General features: G+C 42.2%; 1 protein-coding gene across 1 annotated transcript; it reads left to right on the top strand.

Moving 5' to 3' along the window:
* Positions 1–12,200: 12,200 nt before the first annotated feature.
* LOC139377222 (dermatan sulfate epimerase like a) lies at positions 12,201–16,074 on the top strand. Its single transcript, XM_071120223.1, has one exon. The coding sequence runs from the start codon at positions 12,225–12,227 to the stop codon at positions 15,792–15,794; it is 3,570 nt and encodes a 1,189-aa protein (XP_070976324.1). The 5' UTR covers positions 12,201–12,224; the 3' UTR covers positions 15,795–16,074.
* Positions 16,075–17,167: the final 1,093 nt, after the last annotated feature.

Genomic DNA, 17,167 nt, shown 5'->3' with positions numbered 1-17,167 from the left:
CTTTGGGGGGCCGCACAGCCCTCCATGTGCTCGCCAGAGGTAGCCTGACTGCCATTAGGTACCGAGATGAGATCCTCAGACCCCTTGTGAGACCATATGCTGGTGCGGTTGGCCCTGGGTTCCTCCTAATGCAAGACAATGCTAGACCTCATGTGGCTGGAGTGTCAGCAGTTCCTGCAAGAGGAAGGCATTGATGCTATGGACTGGCCCGCCCGTTCCCCAGACCTGAATCCAATTGAGTACATCTGGGACATCATGTCTCGCTCCATCCACCAATGCCACGTTGCACCACAGACTGTCCAGGAGTTGGCGGATGCTTTAGTCCAGGTCTGGGAGGAGATCCCTCAGGAGACCATCCGCCACCTCATCAGGAGCATGCCCAGGCATTGTAGGGAGGTCATACAGGCACGTGGAGGCCACACACACTACTGAGCCTCATTTTGACTTGTTTTAAGGACATGACATCAAAGTTGGATCAGCCTGTAGTGTGGTTTTCCACTTTAATTTTGAGTGTGACTCCAAATCCAGACCTCCATGGGTTGATACATTTGATTTCCATTGATCATTTTTGTGTGATTTTGTTGTCAGCACATTCAACTATGTAAAGAAAAAAGTATTTAATAAGAATATTTCATTCATTCAGATCTAGGATGTGTTATTTTAGTGTTCCCTTTATTTTTTTTGAGCAGTGTATATACATTAGGGCAGGGTTTCCAAAACTTGACCCCAGGACCGAGTTTAGAAAACCCTGAATCAGGGTATTTTGTAGTTTTATTGACAGGTATAGGAGAATATGGGTAGATAAATGATAAGGACACACACACACACAATCAGGGCAGAAAGTGAGGGGTGAAATGGGGGAGTGAACCACTGCCTCCAGGTGCCTTGACATTGTGCTTTCATCATATCTTCCCAAAGTGAATTGTTTCTAATTTCTGGTCATTCTCGGGCGGTTACTCTCCAGTTACTCACCCTGCTGTGGCAGTGCTCAAGGATGGCACTTACTTCCTTTATGATGGTAAGAGACCAGAGTTGAATTACAGTCCCAAGCGGGAAGAAAATACTTTAATATATTTACAATTTATCGAAGTATGTCAGTGATAAATATTTGTTTGTATATTTAAAATGAACTAATTTGGAACAAATGTAAATATATTTAATACGTTTTAATGTCCACTTAATAAGTGGCAGTTAACCCACTGTTCCTAGGCCGTCATTGAAAATAAGAATTTGTTCTTAACTGACTTGCCTAGTTAAATAAAGGTAAAAAAAAAAAAAAAGTGTTTTATTAGCATTTGAGTATATTAAATATATTTTAAATTATCTCAATTAGGACACTTTTTTTTGTACTTAAGTACATTCTTAGTATATTAGATAAAGAGCGAAAAAAATATTATTCGAATACACTTTTGGTATGTTTTATGTATATTTCTCATAAATTAGTAATATACAAAAAATTATAATTCACTATAAATGTAAGCTTGATGTAGATGGTCAATCAACGTCCTTATATTATTAGTAAACTAGCATGGTCAATTAAATAGTATTTGAAAATATAGTTTCTATATTCTTTATGAAGAAAGTGTACTTTTAATGTGTTACAAGTATACTTTTATTCATTAACCACATTGGCTTATTGTAATTAGCAACATTAAGGCTTCATTGATTAAGCAACATATCCTCTTACCCACGGTTACAACAGGCCACTCACAAAGTAGTTGTGGCTGGAGTGGCAATTTCAAACTAAAGTAAATGATAACTGTTATTTCAAACTTTTGTTGTTTACATTACGGTGATAAATGATCATAAAAAATATTGTAATATGCAATGAAATAACTCACTATTAGCAAGGTGTTCTTAATGTTTTGTACACTCAGTGAATACTTATTGTGTACTTGATCACGAACAGAATTTCAGAAAATAATGCTTCAACTTAAAAACAACTCCCAAGTTTATTTTGAACGAATATTAAAAATTACAATGAAAGCTTATGAAATGAAAGTAATTTTTTTATATGTATAGTATAATTAAAGATATACTGAAAAAGTACACAAGTATTTGAAGTATATTTAAGCAGGCCCGAGGGGGTGTGGTATATATCCAATATACCACGGCTAAGGGTTGTTCTTAGCACGACGCAACGCAGAGTGTCAGGACATGGCCCTTAGCTGTTAGGGGTGTGTATCGGAGGCGAAGTCAGGTGCAGGAGAGCAGAGTGTAGTGAACAGGCGTACTTTTTATTCCGGTCAAAATGACAGCACAAAATAACATAATGTGCCCAAAACACGGAACAAAGACAAAAAGTAATGCACGTAACAATATCCACAATAACAAAATACACTTAACACAAACAATCCTACACAAAGACATGATGGAGAACAGAGGAATAAATACATATACATTGATTGGGGAATGAAAACCAGGTGTGCAGGGAACAAGACAAAACAAATGGATACATGAAAAATGGAGCTGCGATGGCTAGAAAGCCGGTGACGTCGACCTGCCGAACACCGCCCGAACAAGGAGAGGAACCGACTTCGGCGGAAGTCTTGACATTAGCCGTGGTATATTGGCCATATATCACAACCCCCAGAGGTGCCTTATTGCCGTTATAAACTGGTTACCAACGTAATTACAGCAGTAAAAATACATGTTTTGTCATACCTGTGGTATATGGTCGGATATACCACTGGCGTTCAGCCAATCAGCCAATCAGTTTATAATATTTGAATCAGTTTTTCGCTTGGGATTCTTTTCCCTTCACCCAGACCACTCATTCACTCCCCCCTCATGAATTTAAAAGCATTGGATTGGTGCAACCATGGCCGGAGGGTTTTCACCATACTCCTTACCTCAATCCAATCATTTTAAATCCACGAAGGAAAGTGTGTGAGTGCACACTTCCGAATAAGAAGGGTATAGAATTGGACCACAGCCCTAGTACATAGTCATCTACAATTTTGTTGAAGGGATTGTTAACAAATAAAAGGGTTCATTGTAGACGGGTTGGTTGTTTAGCAACAAAACCGATGCGTGCACAACTATGGGGCAAAACAGACCAGGTTGGCTTAGATTGTTGACAACATGTAAACTAGATTTAGTCTCCAATGCTTATTGAAAACATAAATACATTTGTACAATGAGCACTTGTTGTTTCTCAAGTATGTCGTTACAGTTGTTGGTTAGCTAGATTTGCCATATTAGCATTGACAAGAAATCAGTCAAACGCCTCAAAAAAAGACATGGGATCAAGAACAAGATGAAAGTAGCTGAAACGAGTCATGATTCTCCCACATGGCCGTTTCTTGTCATTGCTGATAGCTTTCTGGCCATCCAGAATCACAACAACACACAGACTTCTGCCCCATGAATGCACGCACATCGGTTCGACTGACAACGTCACGAAAGCCATCTATACCTCGGCTGTTGTTTGATCAATCAATAACGTTTTTTAAGTGTATTTTCCTGTTCATTCACTCTCTGGTTAACTAGAAACTATCTGTTATACTGTATGTTCTTTGTCTTGTCTTTTAGAACAACAGGATGGGGACCTCACGTCGTGGATCAATAGAGAACGATTCCTCAATTACCTCCTGATTGACAGCTACACCTTGTATGCAATGGGAGTTACAGGTTTTGTTACACTCTCTCATGGACACAGACACGCATACACACACACAATGTCACAGACACGCATACACACATGCACGCATGCATGTCACACACACACACACACACACACACACTGCGAACATGGTAGAGGATGTGCTTTACTAGTAAACAACTTTCAGGAATTATAAGTATTATAGAATAGATGTCTATGTGTGTCTACTTGTCTACCACAAGGTGGCAGGCAACAGTGTCCAATATTCAGTGAGTGTATGACTTGTGCATTACATTGCTAATACATTCTTACAGAGTGTGGCTTTAAGGAGTCAAGCTGAAATAAAAGTCTCTGTGAATGATGCGCATAAAGTGATGTTAAATGAGTGTTCCTCCGTGTCTGGAAATGTTTTGGTGTTTTATGTGCGTTCCTCACCATAAGAAATGTTTTGGTGTTTTATGTGCGTTCCTCACCATAAGAAATGTTTTGGTGTTTATGTGCGTTCCTCACCATATTAAATGTTTTGGTGTTTTATGTGCGTTCCTACCATAAGAAATGTTTTGGTGTTTATGTGCGTTCCTCACCATAAGAAATGTTTTGGTGTTTATGTGTGTTCCTCACCATAATAAATGTTTTGGTGTTTTATGTGCGTTCCTCACCATAAGAAATGTTTTGGTGTTTTATGTGCGTTCCTCACCATAAGAAATGTTTTGGTGTTTATGTGCGTTCCTCACCATAATAAATGTTTTGGTGTTTTATGTGCGTTCCTACCATAATAAATGTTTTGGTGTTTATGTGCGTTCCTCACCATAAGAAATGTTTTGGTGTTTTATGTGCGTTCCTCACCATAAGAAATGTTTTGGTGTTTATGTGCGTTCCTCACCATAAGAAATGTTTTGGTGTTTATGTGCGTTCCTCACCATAATAAATGTTTTGGTGTTTTATGTGCGTTCCTCACCATAAGAAATGTTTTGGTGTTTATGTGCGTTCCTACCATAAGAAATGTTTTGGTGTTTTATGTGCGTTCCTCACCATAAGAAATGTTTTGGTGTTTATGTGCGTTCCTCACCATAAGAAATGTTTTGGTGTTTATGTGCGTTCCTACCATAAGAAATGTTTTGGTGTTTGTGCGTTCCTCACCATAATAAATGTTTTGGTGTTTTATGTGCGTTCCTCACCATAATAAATGTTTTGGTGTTTTATGTGCGTTCCTCACCATAAGAAATGTTTTGGTGTTTTATGTGCGTTCCTCACCATAAGAAATGTTTTGGTGTTTATGTGCGTTCCTCACCATAATAAATGTTTTGGTGTTTTATGTGCGTTCCTCACCATAAGAAATGTTTTGGTGTTTATGTGCGTTCCTCACCATAAGAAATGTTTTGGTGTTTATGTGCGTTCCTACCATAAGAAATGTTTTGGTGTTTATGTGCGTTCCTCACCATAAGAAATGTTTTGGTGTTTATGTGCGTTCCTCACCATAATAAATGTTTTGGTGTTTTATATGCGTTCCTCACCATAGACAAACTGGTGGTTCTGGCTGTAGTGGAGGAGAAAACCCCCACTAAGGAGAGCATCCGGTATGAGTATCTCTTTTAACCCAATATAATGTTAGGGATAGTTCGTCTGAATTACACATTTACCTCATATCTGTGCTATATTTTAAGTTACACATTTACTGTAGATCTCAAGTTTGTATATGGCCAAGTTCACCTTTACAAATCAACTGTTGTTCCTGTGGCAAATATTATCCTCAAAACATTATATTAATAGTCTATCCTTATGAATCAAATACTCCCCCCTACTCAGTTACAAGACCATGGTGAAAAGAGTGGCCACTGTATACATGGACTTCTATAGCAAGTGAGTTGGTTTGAAACAGTACAGGTAATATCTGAACTTGTCCAATGAAAAATGCACATTTCTTTTTTCTTTTGGAATATGTTTTTCTACGTTGTACCCTAATGAACATGATCCTGGTGTTCTCAAGAGAATTCCAGTTCGGTCATATGGACGGAAACGAGTACATCAATGGCCTCATAATGGAGTGAGTGATCGTTTCTCTATTCTCCCCTTCTTTAGTTGTTAGAAGTAGCCAGAAGTTTTGGCACAAATCTGCCATTGGCGTACAATTAATGATATACGCAAATGTTGAGTTAAGCGTAATTAGGATCTTTTATTTCTGGCGAAAAATACGGTTCTCCAGAACCTGGCCAGCCTAGTAGTACACATGGCGTGTTGACAGCTAACCCTAAAAACCCAATGTGTGTGTGTTGCCAGGGAAGTGTCCATGCCCTTTATCACCGTGCTCAACGTGTCTTACGATGGATATTTCTTGCCGCCCAACAAAGTGGAGACAAAGGACCAGCTGTTGAAGTTCATCGATGGCGAGTTGAAGGGCCGGATTAAAGGTCAGTCTAACTAAACCTGAGTTAAAGTCTGACCTGAGCTAAAATAGTGTTTGAAATATATATATTTTTAGATAATTTATCTGAGGCAATAGAACCATTGGAAGAGTTCTGAAAAAAGCAGGCCCTGTTATTGTTTTTTTTTTTTTTAGGGAGGCTCAACCAAACATTGAAAGGATTCAAATCCAGAGAACGTTTAAATATGATACGTCTGATGCAATGCGTAAGTGTCCACTGAAACGTTGTGTTTCACACAACAACATTTGTATAGTCCATGTCTTGCTTTATAATAGCCAACGTTCATCTTGTTTCATTAGTCCCAGCGGGGGGGGAATGGATTCTATCAACGCTTTATAAGGATGGCGTTCAACACCAAAACGACTGTTACGGTATGTCACAGAACATGTTGACGCTCAAGAAATGCTTACACTTTTGCTTTGAGATATTATTTTTTATTATTATTGTGGAATGCATTTTTTATTTTGTATCTCAAAGTACGGCTTTGCCTTCACCCCTGACCAATGTATAGTATTCAATGTTCGGTTTGCTCTCTCTCGCCCTCTTCTCTCTCTCGCCCTCTTCTCTCTCTCGCCCTCTACTCCTCTTCTCTCCCCCCCCCCCCCCTCTCTCTCCCTCTCCCTCTCAATTCAATTCAAAGGGGCTTTATTGACATGATAAACATATGTTTACATCGCCAAAGCAAGTGGAATAGATAATAATCAACTGTGAAATAAACAATAAAAAGTGAACAGTAAACGTTACATTCACAAAAGTTCCAAAAGAATAAAGACAGTTCAAATGTCATTTTATGTCTGTATACAGTGTTGTAACAATGTGCAAATAGTTAAAATAAAAGGTCACACATCTTGCTGCTGGGATTGCACACTGTGGTATGTCTCTTCTCCTCTCTTCTTTTCTTCTCTCTTCTTCTCTTCTTCTCTTCTCTCTTCTTCTCTTCTCTTCTCTCTTCTTCTCTTCTCTCTTCTTCTCTTCTCTCTTCTTCTCTCTTCTTCTCTCTTCTTCTCTCTTCTTCTTCTCTCTTCTTCTCTCTTCTTCTCTCTTCTTCTCTCTTCTTCTCTTCTTCTCCTCTTCTCCTCTTCTCCTCTTCCTCTTCTTCTCCTTCTCTTCTTCTTCTCCTTCTCTCTCTCTCTCAGATTATATTTACCAAAGCACCCCTTCTGGGCATCTTCCTCGTCTTTGTTTTTGGCTTTCTGTTACGTCCTGTACAAGACCTGCCATATGGTGAGATTGGGAATGAAGGATGAGGAACCAATCACTGGAGAGAGAGAGAGGAACCAAACCAACTCAAAGGTCCCAGGGGAGACAAGAAGACGAAAATGAAAAATATTGCAGAAAATAAGGTAGATTAAGTGTGAAACGGACAGCTGACCTTTTTCTATTGAGCTGCCCTCTTGGCCAGGTTTCCCTAGGTATTCTGACCTCAAAGGGACTTCCTGGATAGATAAAGATTACCTCTAAATAAATATTCTACAGATGAGTGACCGAATCAGTGGATTCGGAAATAATTCTTATTGGAAATTCTTTCAAAAGCGAACCATTCCCCTTTCCCTCAGATGTGCTTGTTTTCAACAGAAAATAGCATCAGTAATTGTCCCATACGAGTGATGACTGTTCACCTCCAATGCTTGGAAGAACACTTTGGGACCTACTTCCCAATCTGTTTGACTGTGATCCTGGCTCAGTTGACATGCCAGTAAGTGAAATGGAACAGCTGATCGAGCTGTCATGTGACTGAATACTGCAGACAACGCATGCACAGGTCACTACGGAGGAGTTTTGGTTCCTGACTCAAAGGGTCAGGGCTGTCTCCATCTGAGCATTAATGCCACATTCAAAACAACTGGGCACTTGTACCTGGGAACTGGTAAATCTCAGAATTCCGACCTCAGAGCATTCCCGGATGTGACAGCAGAGACGAGGTGCGCACTGTCCACCACGTCCCCACGACTTTGAGAAACTCTGACGAGACATGCATCAAACACACACCCATCTCGTGAGCGGTGGTGAGATAAGATACATTATGTCAGAGTAATTTGCAATTGACTGTCATTAGCTCCACATTAACAGTAGGCCTACGATGTGATGGTGAGTTGAGAAGACAATCAGAAATACTGTTAGAATGTTTCCCAATTGACTGTCATTAGCCCCACATTAACAGTAGGCCTACGATGTGATGGTGAGTTGAGAAGACAATCAGAAATACTGTTAGAATGTTTCCCAATTGACTGTCATTAGCTCCACATTAACAGTAGGCCTACGATGTGATGGTGAGTTGAGAAGACAATCAGAAATACTGTTAGAATGTTTCCCAATTGACTGTCATTAGCCCCACATTAACAGTAGGCCTACGATGTGATGGTGAGTTGAGAAGACAATCAGAAATACTGTTAGAATGTTTCCCAATTGACTGTCATTAGCCCCACATTAACAGTAGGCCTACGATGTGATGGTGAGTTGAGAAGACAATCAGAAATACTGTTAGAATGTTTCCCAATTGACTGTCGTAGCTCCAAATAAAAAAAGTAAACATTGGCTGTTAATTTCATAATTGTTGGTTGGCGTCACGAGAATTTTCAGATATCAAAATGAGGTTTTTGGTCCAAAAACGTTTAGGAACACCAGTAATAGCCCCTGTAGATCTAAGAGAATTGGAGAGGTTTAAGCCAGGGATGGGATGGGATGGGATGGGGGGGGGGGGGGGCAACAAAAAAAATGTTTTCTTTAAAAAAATGTATTAATGAATTTGCAGGGCCTATGTAAACTGGAATTTTCCTCACAGCGAGTTACAACCAGGAGGGGTTTACAGTTGAAATGTTCTCTTTGTTCTACTATAGTGATTGTGTTTTAGGATCATCATTAAAGCGCTGTGAAACACTGTATGAATGTATCTAGAGCAGTGACACGTCTGACTTTCTATACCTCAACATTACCTGAACACAAATTTGACGAAATATTGAACCTTTGATCATTTTAATCAATATTTGTTTTTAAAAGTACTTTGTTTCATTTATTCATCCTTCCATCTAACATTCACTCATCCTTCCATCTAACATTCACTCATCCTTCCATCCAACATTCATTCATCCTTCCATTTAACCAGTTCAGCTTCTTTCATTGAACGTTGTGGTTTGTGTATCTCAGGTCAGAATGTGGCCCTTTATGTACTGACTGTACAGGGACCTCTCAGTGTGTTTTCCTCTGATCTAAGGGATCTAATGCATAATGTCTTAGAATTTATCTTGTTGCAATAAACACTTCAAGAAAACGTTACTGATTGGGATTATTTTACACTGATGCCTGTTTTTGTTTCACGTTTCACAGTGAAAACACCAATCTCTTTCTTCACGTCTTTAAACAATAAAAGGTAATTCACCAAAATATCTGAAAATGACTATAAATTACTCTTCACGATGCTAAAAACAGTCACACTTTCAACTAAGAAACTACATGTACTTTTGCATTCAAGTATGTACTACTACTTGTGGGAAAATATGCAAAAACGATCAACCAGGGGCCACAGGAAATATCAGAGTGCCTTATTTGCACAAGAGGTCAACTTTGCATATGACCTGGTTGACAAGGCCTGAAAGCTATATCCTGAGGATTTTTACCCTTGGCCTGAAGTTGACAATTCTGTTGAGCTTGACGATCAGGCAGGGTTTTCCTTCCTTGAAGCCGAAGTCTATGTGCTCAACACTGGAACAGGGCCCAAGCCAGGATTTTAGGAAGCGACAGGCCTTCCTGACCCCAATACACATTATCTCTGAAGAAGCCAATACACAATTCCATAAGTAGAGCTCCGTCAGGCTAAGTAGAGCTCCATCAGGCTAAGTAGAGCTCCATCAGACTAAGTAGGTGCTCCACCAGGCTAAGTAGAGCTCCATCAGGCTAAGTAGAGCTCCATCAGGCTAAGTAGAGCTCCATCAGGCTAAGTAGAGCTCCATCAGGCTAAGTAGAGCTCCATCAGGCTAGGTAGAGCTCCACCAGGCTAAGTAGAGCTCCATCAGGCTAAGTAGAGCTCCATCAGGCTAAGTAGAGCTCCATCAGGCTAAGTAGAGCTCCATCAGGCTAAGTAGAGCTCCATCAGGCTAGGTAGAGCTCCACCAGGCTAAGTAGAGCTCCATCAGGCTAAGTAGAGCTCCATCAGGCTAAGTAGAGCTCCACCAGGCTAAGTAGAGCTCCACCAGGCTAAGTAGAGCTCCATCAGGTTAAGTAGAGCTCCACCAGGCTAAGTAGAGCTTCCTCCACATTGAGCACTTGTCACCATCCTTTCAGGTCTGTGCTCATGGGAGGTGGTAGGAACTAGCATCTTCGCATGTCTAAGATTCTTTTCAGGTGTGGTTTTCCCTCTTCGTCGCCCAGTGTAGTCAGGCTGACCTCAGTAACAGGGACAGGGATCACTGAGGTTAGAGAAGTTAGAGAAGATCAGTGGTGGAAAAAGTACTCAATTGTCATACTTGAGTAAAAGTAAAGATACTTTAATAGATAATTACTCAAGTAAAAGTGAAATTCACCCAGTAAAATACAACTTCAGTAAAAGTATTTGGTTTTAAATATACTTGAAATTGCTCAAATGTACTTAAGTAGAAAAAGTAAAAGTATAAACCATTTGGATTCCTTATATTAAGCAAACCAGACGGCACAAATAAAAAATGTATTTTTATTGACGGCTAGCCAGGGGACACTCAGACACTCAGACACTCAAACACTCAGACACTCAGACACTCAGACACTCAGACAGACACTCAGACACTCAGACACTCAGACAGACACTCAAACACTCAGACACTCAGACACTCAAACACTCAGACACAAACACTCAGACACTCAGACACAAACACTCAGACACTCAGACACTCAGACATAATTTACAAATGAAGCATTTGCGCTTAAGAGTCCTTCATATCAGAGGCAGTAGGGATGACCAGGGATCTTGATAAGTGTGTGAATTGGACCATTTTCCTGTCAAAATGTAACGAGCACTTTTGGGTGTCAGGGAAAAATGCATGGAGTAAAAAGTACATTATTTTCTTTAGGAATGTAGTGAAGTAAAAGTAAAAGTTGGCAAAAATATAAATAGTAAAGTCAAGTACAGATACCACAAAAAAACGACTTAAGTAGTACTTTTGAAGTATTTTTTTTACTTAAGTACTTTACACCACTGGAGACAATCATGAAGCATTGTTGGTCTGGCTACTGACATGAACAGAGACCTGCCACCTCTCAGACAGTACACCTTTGAACTTCAGCGTTCTGTGGGAGATGTTAATATGAAGTCTCACGGTTTCATTGCATTGTAAAATGACACCACATTAGGCATGACGTTCTGGGGTCCTGGGGGGAGCACGGAAAGATGCCAGCATTCCAATCTTGTGAGTTAGCTAATGGATGATGAAATGTAGAATTGTTGGCTCAGTTGAAGTGATCTTATCTGTGTGAATAATTAAGAGCAGAGCTCAGCACAGTGCAGAAGGGTTGTCTCACGTTGTTTTCTTTTTTAACTTTCTCTCGACCAAATTATGGCCGTAAATGTGGAGTCATATTGAAGGAATCTTTACATGACTACATTGCACATCTGCTACCACAGCTGCTGCAGGTCCCATTTCAACCTTCTTACTTTGCAGACGCGTTTCATTGAAGCAAGAAGAACTAACGCTTGGATTTATCAATCTGTATGGAGATGGACTGCAATCACGGAAGTACTTTTCATTTCTTACGAAGGCTCTCTGGATACTGTTGTACTTTCTTGACGATGACAAGTCTGGAAGGACGGTAACAGAGCTGTGTTGATAGCTCAAGAGACACATGCAGTTATGTTCAAATGATTCTCCATCCAAGCAATATCATGCACTGTTTCACATTCCTGTGGATTTAATAGGTGATCAAACGGACTTTCTTTCTCTCTATCAGCTTGATGTCCCTTTTTTGTCTACTAAGTTACATGACGCACGTTACGGTTGATGTTACTATGACAGAATTCCACCCCCCCCCCCCCCCAAAAACAAACTTCTTTTTTTTTCCAATAACAGAACACATGGGAAAGAGTGAAGGAATGGAATGTAACCCAAGATGAACTGCAACAGAGAAGTGACAGATAGCAGGGGAGTAGTAACTTGGAAAAGACAAACAGTGTTTCAGATTAGAAAAGAGCTTAAAAAAGGAAAATAAAAATAAACACATCTGGTTTTTGAATCATGGCTGAAAAATGCGCAGGACGGTCTGTGGTTTTATTCTCACTCTTGGCCGTTGTAGTTTCCTTCTCAGGAATTACTGATGTTTTAGGGAAAAATAATATTGGTGAGGAGTTGGAGAAAATCACATTTCAAGGAGACGGAAGCACCAACGGGCATCCGGAAAACTGGCCGGCGAACCTTCACCCTAACCTGTATTTTCACCAGGTGGACATACGTTTACTGCAGCAGAGATCTGCCACGACGCACAGGCATATTTTTAAAGTTATCCGGCTTGCTGTTGGGACTATGCTCGCCAATACTGCTCTCTATCTACCCCCGGTTAAGCATGAGGAATTTTCCAGCAAATGGAATGAAATTTATGGCAACAATCTCCCCTCTCTCGCTCTGTACTGTTTGCTCTGCCCCAAAGATACAGCTGCCCATCAATTCTTAATGAGATACATGGACCAGATGGCAGTGTACCCTAACTGGACGGTGACCAGCGCTCCCAACGACGAGGTTCCCATGGCTCACTCCCTCACAGGATTTGCCACAGCCTATGACTTCATCTACCCTCTCCTGGACACATCGCGAAGGGCACGCTACATGAAGAAAATACGTGTCGCCACAGAGGAGCTGTACGAACTCTCCAAACACAGGGGATGGGGGAAGCAGTTTTTACAGAATCATCAGACTACCAACATCTTAGCCATCCTGACCGGCGCCCTCGTGGTGGGAGCACACAGTGACCCGGAGACAATGATGTGGAAGCAGGTGGCCGTTAACTACATGGAAAAGACCATGTTCCTCCTCAGTCACGTAGTGGATGGCTCGCTAGACGAGGGTGTGGCCTATGGGAGCTACACCGCAAAGTCCATCACTCAGTACGTTTTCCTGGCGCGCCGCCACTTCGACATCGACAACACCCAGAACAACTGGTTGCGGGCGCACTTCTGGTTCTACCACTCCACACTTCTGCCAGGCTTCCAGAGGACAGTGGGCATCGCTGACTCCAACTACAACTGGTTCTATGGACCGGAGAGTCAGCTGGTGTTCCTCGATGCATTTGTGCTCCGGGACGGCACCGGAAACTGGCTGGCCCAGCAGATCTGGAAACATCGTCCCAAAGATGGCCCCATGGAGCAGTCAGCAGCCCAGCGCTGGGCCACCTTACACACTGAGTTCCTGTGGTATGATAGTGAGCTCTCCAAGCAACCACCAGCCGGGTTTGGCAAAGCAGTACTGCACATGTTCTCAAACTGGGGTGTGGTGACTTACGGGGCTGGTTTATCATATGGTCAAGGCAACACATTTGTCTCTTTCAAATCGGGGAAGCTGGGCGGTAGGGCGGTCTATGATATCGTCCATTCCAAGCCCTACTCCTGGCTGGAGGGCTGGAGCAATTTCAATCCGGGCCATGAGCACCCAGACCAGAACTCCTTTACCTTTGCCCCTAATGGACAGGTATTTGTTTCAGAGGCACTGTACGGCCCCAAATACAGCTACCTCAACAATGTCTTGACGTTCGCCCCGTCTCCCACAAGCCAGTGCAATCAGCCCTGGGAGGGCCAGCTTGGAGAGTGCGGCAAGTGGCTGCGGTGGGCGGAGCCTGAGGTCGGCAACACAGCCAGTGAGGTCATTGTAGCTGCATCCCATGGGGATTCTCTGTTCGTCAGTGGAGAAGCGGCATCGGCCTACTCCTCTGTGATGGGGCTGAAGAGCGTATATCGTGCCCTTGTCTTGCTCAACTCTCAGACTCTGCTGGTGTTTGACCATGTGGAAAAAAGCAAGGAGTCTCCGTTGAGTACTCTGAGTGCTTTCTTTCACAACTTGGACATTGATTTTAAATATGTCCCTCACAGGGCTTTAGACAGGTACAATGGGGCACTGATGGACGTTTGGGATGCTCACTACCAAATGTTTTGGTTTGACAGTCAGGGGAATAGTCCAGTGGCGAGAATACAGGAGGCAGAGCAGGCTGCTGAGTTTAAGAAACGATGGACCCAGTTTGTCAACGTGACCTTTCCAATGGAGGGCACGGTCACCAGAGTGGCCTATTTGATGCACAGTCCCAATGTCAAAATCTCCAACTGCAGATTCATCGACAATAGTAAAAATGGAGTACAACTCTCTATTGTCGTCAACGACACAGAATCCATTGTGTCCATCGTAACAAACTACAATGACATTGGCGCCAGATATAGCTACTTGGGCTTTGGGGGATATGCAAAGATGCAAAGCAGGCATCAGATAATCCACTTCGGTCTGGGAGTTCAAACGATGACTGAACAAAACACTGTGGATCCAGTCTATGACTTTGGGTTTATGGTTAATATAGTGGGAGGGCTGACACTGTGTCTCGCCATTGGGTTTTTAATCCTGCAACGCACGTTTTATTTCTGCTTCCGCAAGATCATGCGCTATACTTTAACGTTTGTTCTCCTGCTGTGGGTTGTTGAGTTTCTGTTTGTCTCCAATAGCTGTGATTGGCTTGTCTGTGTCCAATCAGTGTCCGATCTGCCCCCAAACCCTCTCCCCACAGTCGTCGTTACATCCCTGCCAGGGTCTGGGGCTGAAGTTCTCAAGCCCCTTTTCTATAACAGCTCTGACTTTGTTTATCTCCAAGTCCCCACAGAGCACCTAGTCATCCCTGACACTGAGTTCAACTTTGACCCCCTGGTGGATGCCTGCGTGTGGTCCAGACTAGATGCGGAAAGAGGTCACTACAAGGCCATCCAGGGCTGGTTCCATTCCTTGGTCTATAACCCTAGACTTCACCTGCAGAACATTCAGTTGCACAACGAGGGCAGCAGGAATGAGATTGAGGTGGAGCTTTCTGGCAAGAGGAGGAAGCCAATTCGTAGGCAGTCAGGGTCAAAGGGGAGTTCAGATAGAGATGGGGAGTATGTTCGGGAGCTAAGGCGGCACATGGAGAAGTACCCTAATGCCCGCCCTGTCCTCAGCCTGAGCAGCGGGAGCTGGACCCTGAAACTCCCGTTTTTCCGAGAGGTGGTCGGTCACTCATTTCGGGCTTTGCACGTGGTGCGAGATCCTCGCGCTTGGATTTACCTTATGCTCTACAACAGCGAGCCAAGCCTCTATTCTCGCAAGAATGTGCAAAAACACGTCGCCGCAATTTTTAAGCAAGAGAGGAACGGCGGGAGAAGCAAGTGTACACTAGGGTTCACCCAGGAATTCTTGACATTGCACAGCGTCCTCTCTGATCCAGAGATGGAGCCGGTGCTGCTACTGGCCCATCTGTGGCTGGCCCACACAACCACGGCACTCCAGGTCAACGGCGACCTCACCGCCTCTTACCTCCATGTGAAATTTGAGGACATTGTGCAATATCCTGAGGAGACAGCAGGAAAGATACACACGTTTCTCGGGGTTCCCGTGGCCCCAGCTGCCCTCAACCAGCTCATGTTCACCACCTCCACCAACCTGTACAACCTGGTGTATGAGGGAGACATATCGCCAGTCAGCATCAATGTGTGGAGAGAAAAAATGCCCATCCACGAGATCAGAATGATAGAGGACACATGCTTAAAGGTTATGGAGAGGCTTGGGTACTCAAGGTACTTAAGTTAATAGCTGCTGTATGATGTCCTACGATGGACACCGTACTTTTGGTTTGTTGACATGTATACTTTGTTGTTCTATATTTTTGCACATTCCACTATTATGATACTTTTAATTGTCCAGTCCTTGTTTATAGACTGGGATGTATAAAATAGAACAGAGAGATGTGCTCCTTAACACTTTTTTTTAAAGTGTATGATTTGTCTGACTAACGTGATGTGTTTTCATCCAAACAGTTTTGAAGTTTGTTGGCTGGTTATTTAGCCACGCCCAGAATATCCTGGCGAGCATTTTTTGGAGCATGTAGCAATGCTAGGGGGACACGGATTGTTGATTCAACATTAAACAAATCAGCAACCACAGCTAGTGAAATCTCTGCAACCCTAAACAAAGAGTTGCAGTTTGTTTTTAGAATGGGCGGCTAGTACTAAACTGGTCCTGAACATCTCTAAAACTCAAAGCATTGTATTTGGTACAAATCGTTTAGAGATGCTCTGCTTTTTTTGACACCACACTCCACAAAGCAAGTCCCGCAGGCTCTAGTTTTATATGATCTTGATTTTTTTTGGTCCAGTTATATGGTTAAGTGCTGCAAATAAGGACCTAAAAAAAACTGCAGCTGGCCCAGAACAGAGCGACACATCTTGCTCTTCACTGTACTCAGAGGGCTAATATGAATATTTTGCAGGCCAGTCTTGACTAAAAATAGAGGAGAGACAGACTGCATCACTTCTTTTTGACATTTTTATAAGAAACATTTATTTGCTGAAAATTCCACATTGTTTGAATAGTCAACTTACACACGGCACTGACACACACACTTACCCCACCAGACATGACGCCAGGGGTTTTTTCACAGTCCCCAAATCCAGAACGAATGAAAGGAAACATACATTATTATATAGAACTCCCTTCCATCTCAAATAGCTCAAGTGAACAGCAAACCTGGCTTGAATCCCCCCCCCCCCTCCTCCTCCCCCCCAGATAAAGCAACACCTCACAGAACGCCTCTCCCTTATTGGACCTAATTATGTTGCGTGTATGTACTGATAGATGCTACTGACTGTACATTTAAATGATCAACATTGAAACGATAAATGTAGGCCTAGAATAGTAGGTCTCTCTTGATATTTTTTTTCAGTATTGAGTCAGTGCAGAATCTTTTTGTTATATTTTTTACTTGTAAATGTATGTAGTTCTGTCTTTTTAGCTGTTCTTATCTATTCATGTTCTGTATCATGTTTCATGTTTTGTGTGGGACCCCAGAAAAAGTAGCTGCTGCTATCACAACAACTAATGGAGATCCTTATAAAATGCCAAGAAAAACACGAACAATTGTAATAGTGGTGCATTCAGTCGATAATAAGTTTAAACATATATAT

The sequence above is a fragment of the Oncorhynchus clarkii genome, chromosome 20 (assembly GCF_045791955.1).
Source record: "Oncorhynchus clarkii lewisi isolate Uvic-CL-2024 chromosome 20, UVic_Ocla_1.0, whole genome shotgun sequence".
Lineage (NCBI taxonomy): Eukaryota > Metazoa > Chordata > Actinopteri > Salmoniformes > Salmonidae > Oncorhynchus > Oncorhynchus clarkii.
The sequence above is the reverse complement of the archived record's forward strand: the minus strand, read 5'-3'. Positions and strand labels throughout refer to the sequence as shown.